Genomic DNA, 6,150 nt, shown 5'->3' with positions numbered 1-6,150 from the left:
TTTTTTTATTTTATTGGTGGGCGAAATATGTCAAATTCGGCATCAACGGGTTACACGTCACAGTTTTGACTTGTTCTAATGAGACCATGTTGAGGGATTCGAGTGTTGCCTCGTGGTTGTGACTACTTTGGGTGCCCTATCTTGTGTGTTTCAGCGTATTTTTCTGTGCAGCTCTCTTCTCTGTTTTCTGCCTCTAAAAGAAAGTCTAAAAGAGAGAGAGAGGGAGAGAGAGAGAGAGAGAGAGAGCTGCACCGCTAACGAGCAAGGCTTTGAGTGTGGTCTCCTTTCACCACAGCCACAGCCTCAGATGATGGGAGGAGAGGGGAGGGGAGGGGAGGGGGGGCGGGGGACAGAGGGGTTGGATAGGGACTCTGGGTGAAGGAGGCGGGAGGCGGGAGGCAGAGGAAGGTAGGGAGAGACAGAGACACACAGCGTGGCTGGGGAAAGCTGTGTGTGTGTGTGTGTGTGTGTGTGTGTGTGTGTGTGTGTGTGTGTGTGTGTGTGTGTGTGTGTGTGTGTGTGTGTGTGTGAGTGAGTGAGCAGAAACAATGGCCCTCTCAGATTACATCTCTCTGTGTGAGCGCCGAGCGGATAGGACAAGGGGGGGGGGGGGGGGGACTCTCCCACTGCCGACCCCTCCCGCTCGCCTTGCTAGTCTCCCTGGCGTCTGATTGGTTTAGGCTGGGTATATATTTACACCACGGGTTTATCAAGCCTCACCACAACTTTCAAACTGTCCAGTCCTGGAGGATAGCAGAGGAGAAACACACACACCACACTCTTTTACAAGAGGTTCTGGAAAACCAAGAGAGAAAGAGTGAGAAAGAGAGAGAGAAGGAGAGAAAGAGAGAGAGAAGGAGAGAGAAAGAGAGAGAGAAGGAGAGAGAAAGAGAGAGAGAAGGAGAGAGGAAGAGAGAGAGAAGGAGAGAAAGAGAGAGAGAGAGAAGGAGAGAGAAAGAGTCGCGGAACCTTTAGGACCTTTCGGTTTCTACTGAACCATCCCACACCCTTCAGAGGTCAATGCTTTGCTTTGGGCATTCTGCTTGTCTTACCTCCGTCTCTTTCAGTTTCTCTGAACACTGTTGCTTTTTAAAACCTTTAGCCTTTTCCTCGTTGTCTGTGTCGAGAACCACAAAAGAACACAGACAGAAGTTAACACAACAACAACAACAACAACAACAACAACAACAACAACAACAACAACAACAACAACTAAACAGGAGTTTGTTTAAGCTGGAATGAATATATCTGAGTCTAGTTACTGTCGTGAGGCCAGTTCTCCACCAGGCCGGGAAGGAGCCGGGGGGCATCCATGGGTCTCTTCCCCCAGCCCAGGCTCTGATCGTGGGCTAGGACCCTTCGACCAGACCCCCCTTTATGGAGGATCTGGAGATCGTGGCTCTGCTGGGGGCCGCACAGAGGCCAGGATAGGGGCCGGAGCTGAACCAGGGACAGGGGCAGGAAGCCCTGACTCGACCCACCCAGAAGCACCTTCCCTGGGCAGCGTTGAGGGGAAAGCAGGGGGTGAGTCGAGGATCCGTCGGCCAATGAACGCCTTCATGGTTTGGGCTAAAGACGAGAGGAAACGACTGGCTGTTCAGAACCCAGACCTCCACAATGCTGTCCTCAGCAAGATGCTGGGTAAGATATGACACACACACGCGCACACACACACACACACACGCACACACACACACACACACACTCACACCACACACACACACACTCACACCACACCACACACACACACACACACACACACACACACACACACACACACACACACACACACACACACACACACACACACACACACACACACACACACACACACACACACACACCGTATTCAGGATGTTTTTTAGACTCATGACTGTGTGAAATATTAAAGCATGTTTATCTGTGGCGTTCTTAGGACGGTTTATGGGGTTGTGAATGTCCACACACCACAATGAATCAGTGAAAATCAACTCTAATTGTTGGTAGGACTTTAGTTACTGTTGGTACTACATCTTGCTCAAGCCAAAACCAAATTTTAAAATGGTTTCATTGCTCAATATGCACAGTACTGCTTAAAAAATACGCATAGTTTTTCCCTGAGAGTAAAGAAGTAGATTGTTTTAGTTAAGTTTGACTTTTATTATACAACAGCATCACTTAGTATCTACAATATTTAAAAAATATATATAAAATAAAATACTCAACCCAGAATAAGTTTTAGAGCTGCACAGATTATGTTTATGCCATTTATACACGAGGGGGATGTGGTATATGGCCAATATACCACGGCTAAGGGCTGTTCTTATGTACGACGCAACGCGGAGTGCCTGGACACAGCCCTTAGCCGTGGTATATTGGCCATATAACACAAACCCCCCAAGGTGCCTTATTGCTGTTATAAACTGGTTAACAACATAATCAGAGCAGTAAAAATACATGTTTTGTCATACCTGTGGTATATGGTCTGATATACCACGGCTGTCAGCCAATCAGCATTCAGGGCTGGAACCACCCAGTTTATAGTTGGATGTACACAACTGATATTAGCTAAATGTATGATGCCAATCATGTTGATAACGTTGGTAATGATTATGATTATGATGCTGATTGTGCTACCGCTGGTAATAATTGTATTGTTGACAACAATGTATATATATATATATATGTGTGTGTGTTATTATCTTTAGGCCAGTCGTGGAAGGCCCTGACTACTCTGGACAAGCGTCCCTTCGTTGAGGAGGCCGAGAGACTCCGCCTCCAGCACCTGACGGACCACCCCAACTACAAGTACCGCCCCCGTCGCAAAAAACAGGCCAAAAAGCTCAAACGGGTGGAACCGGGGCTACTGCTCCACAGCCTAGCCCAGGGAGGGTCAGGGGTTCCTGGGGTAGGGGAGGGCTACGGACACCCTCTGAACGGTTATGGGCATCCTCATCCACACCACCACCTTCTGCCTCCACTAGGCCACTTCAGGGACCTCCACACTGGGGACACACTGAGCTACGGACTGCCCACACCGGAGATGTCCCCTCTGGATGTGATGGAGGAGGGGGGTGGGGACGGAGGGGTGTTCTTTCCCCCTCACATGCAGGAGGACGTGGAGCTACATGGCACCTGGAGTAACTACCACCATCACCACCACTATAACAGCCATCTCCATGACGCCCATAGCCATCCTCACAGCCACAGTCAGGGTCATAGTCAGGGTCAGGGTCATAGTCAGGGTCAGGGGCATAGTCAGGGTCAGGGGCATAGTCAGGGTCAGGGTCATAGTCAGGGTCAGGGGCATAGTCAGGGTCAGGGGCATAGTCAGGGTCAGGGTCATAGTCAGGGTCAGGGGCATAGTCAGGGTCAGGGTCAGGGTCATAGTCAAGGACATAGTCAGGGTCATAGTCAGGGTCAGGGGCAAAGTCAGGGTCATAGTCAGGGTCAGGGTCATAGTCAGGGTCAGGGGCATAGTCAGGGTCAGGGTCATAGTCAGGGTCAGGGGCATAGTCAGGGTCAGGGGCAAAGTCAGGGTCATAGTCAGGGTCATAGTCAGGGGCAAAGTCAGGGTCATAGTCAGGGTCATAGTCAGGGTCAGGGGCAAAGGGGTCATAATCACCATCTTAACCAGAGCCAGAGGGGCTCCCTGCTCTGTCGTCCTCCCCAGGAGAAAGGCCTCACCCAGGTTCCCGAGTCTACGAACTCTCCCAGTCCTTACTCTTACCCCCAGGGCTCCTCTATAAGCCTGTCTGAGCCAGTCAATCCCCTCCAGTCCACCAGTAGTTCCTCTGTGTCCTCTGGTTACTATGGTTACCTGTACAATAACGCTGGACTAGACACCCCCCAGGCCTCTCACCTGGGGCAGCTCTCTCCCCCTCCCGAGTCCTCCTCTTCCTCGCTGGTCCCCACCTCCAACCCTAAACCTCAGGCCCTGGACTCCGTAGATCAGGCTGGGTCCAACCACGTAGGCCTGACGTCAGTTGAGTTCTGGACAGAAGTGGACCGCAATGAGTTTGACCAGTACCTCAGTGCTAACCGGACTCGTATGGAGGGGTATGGGAGTAACCTCATTCCCGTTTCTAAATCCATGGAGGGGTATGGTAGTGTCCCCGTGTCGAAAGCTCTGGAGGGGTATACCAACGCACCCCTCTCTAAACCACTAGGGAGGATCTGTGAGGAGAGCCAGAGTAGTCCACTCATCTCTGCTCTCGCTGATGCCAGTAGTGCTGTCTACTACGGTACCTGTATTACTGGGTAGACACCTTCCTGACTGCTGTTAGTCATTGGCTGTGTGCCAGAGTCTAGTATGGTCTTAGGGCAGCCTACAAGACCTGTTGGTCAAATAAACATGTTAAACATACTGTAATACTGGAGTGGGACTTGGTGTAATTTGCACTATGGAATAGACCACAGAAGAAGAAGTGCAAACACTAAATTAAGGCAAGTACACCTAAAAAGAAAATGTAAATAGAAAAGCATTGGATTGGTGTACTTGACCCGGGTCTGCAGTTGACCTCTAAGGACATTCAGGGTAGGATTACTACAATGCATTATGGTCTACCAACAGACCACTGCAGACCACTACAGAACACTAAAGACTACTGAGCTCTTCTACTTACTGTCCGGACAGGCAGAACATTTATAATGATAAACTTTTTTCATTTTTTTTTTGTTATTGCCATTTCTTTTTTTTTTTTATACAGTATTCCTAATTTCATGTTGTTTGTTTTTATTTGTGTAGATTTTCATTGAATTATTTTCGATGAAAAACGGTTTTATTTGCACTGGGTCACAAACATACGTATAGGAAGACCACCATGTTCCAAATCTTTCTAATGCTATATGTATTTTACAAATGAAAGACTAGGATTATTGTTTCTGTACAACGTGAATGTATGAGGTCTGCAATGTTAGGAGACTAGGAGACTTTGTTTTCATTTTTTTGTTTTGTTTTTAAGGTTTTAATTTGTTCGATTTACATCAAAACACTTGTTTGTATTTAAATTTCCGTCACCACACGTGAAAAAAAAAAGGGGAATCTGGGATTTAGGATGTCCATTTTAGGACATTTACATGAATGATATATAGCCGGTTGACCACTTTCTTGTTGTTTGAATCCCAGAATGCCTCTTTAAGAAACACGTTGATAAAAAGGTAAAAACTACTTTTGGTTAATATAAAAAACATTTTTTTTACAGTTAGGAATAAAACAAACACAACAGTTGCTCTGAACTTAAATCAAGCAAGCAAAACAAAAGCAGTATTTCATGAAGTCTTTCATTGTAAATACAACATTGCTTTGACACATAGACATTTTTTTTCTCTCAATGTTAAACTTTCGATTGTTGTTTCTTTATTTGAAGAGGGCTTTTTGTAAATGAATATATTGCGTTTTAAATAATTTTACCAAAAACATAAATAAAGTTATTTCTAAGGATTTTTGATTTCCTGTTCTTCAGTTAGGTTCAGATTTCACATTTTAGTTCCGGTGTTATTTTTAGGTTATTCAAGTCTAGTCTACATTAGGCATGCTCGTGGTGATATTTTTAGGTTATTCTAGTCTACATTAGACATGCTAGTGGTGATAATTCACTTCAATCTAGTCAGAGTGTTTTGTGGTTGACACAACATGTTGTTGTCACTTTGAATCTCAGACAGACAGACAGACAGACGGACAGACGGACGGGCAGACAGACAGACGGACGGGCAGACAGACAGACAGACAGACAGACAGACAGACAGACAGACGGGCAGACAGACAGACAGACAGACAGACAGACAGACAGACAGACAGACAGTCAAACAGTCAAACAGACAGACAGACAGACAGACAGACAGACAGACAGACAGACAGACAGACAGTCAAACAGACAGACAGACAGACAGACAGACAGACAGACAGACAGACAGTCAAACAGTCAAACAGACAGACAGACAGACAGACAGACAGACAGACAGACAGACAGACAGAGGGACAGACAATCTCTCCACTGTGTAACCTTTAAGCTGACTGAACGTCTGAATCCATCCTGGTGGAGTTCTGATCACCACTATATTACTTTGGCGCATGAACCTGTTTTTCCCCCAAATCGCTGACTGAACGAAAACAATTCTAACAAGAATGAAACAACAGTCCCAAATTGCACCCCGTTCCCTATGTGTCAT

General features: G+C 46.7%; 1 protein-coding gene across 3 annotated transcripts; it reads left to right on the top strand.

Annotated features, from left to right (window-relative positions):
- Positions 1–718: 718 nt before the first annotated feature.
- On the top strand, positions 719–5,422 carry LOC139416956 (transcription factor Sox-18-like). 3 transcript variants are annotated; one of them, XR_011635147.1, is made up of 4 exons: positions 736–1,641; positions 2,688–3,194; positions 3,242–3,434; positions 3,500–5,422. XR_011635147.1 is itself a non-coding variant. In XM_071166169.1 (3 exons), the coding sequence occupies exons 1-3, from the start codon at positions 1,239–1,241 to the stop codon at positions 3,253–3,255; spliced, it is 924 nt and encodes a 307-aa protein (XP_071022270.1). In that variant the 5' UTR covers positions 736–1,238; the 3' UTR covers positions 3,256–3,446. The 3 variants fall into 3 exon arrangements, 2 of the variants coding, with proteins under 2 accessions (XP_071022269.1, XP_071022270.1); XM_071166169.1 differs by lacking the exon at positions 3,500–5,422 and having other exon boundaries at positions 3,242–3,446; XM_071166168.1 differs by having other exon boundaries at positions 719–1,641; positions 2,688–5,422.
- Positions 5,423–6,150: the final 728 nt, after the last annotated feature.

This window comes from Oncorhynchus clarkii, chromosome 9, assembly GCF_045791955.1.
Source record: "Oncorhynchus clarkii lewisi isolate Uvic-CL-2024 chromosome 9, UVic_Ocla_1.0, whole genome shotgun sequence".
Taxonomy (NCBI): domain Eukaryota; kingdom Metazoa; phylum Chordata; class Actinopteri; order Salmoniformes; family Salmonidae; genus Oncorhynchus; species Oncorhynchus clarkii.
The sequence above is the reverse complement of the archived record's forward strand: the minus strand, read 5'-3'. Positions and strand labels throughout refer to the sequence as shown.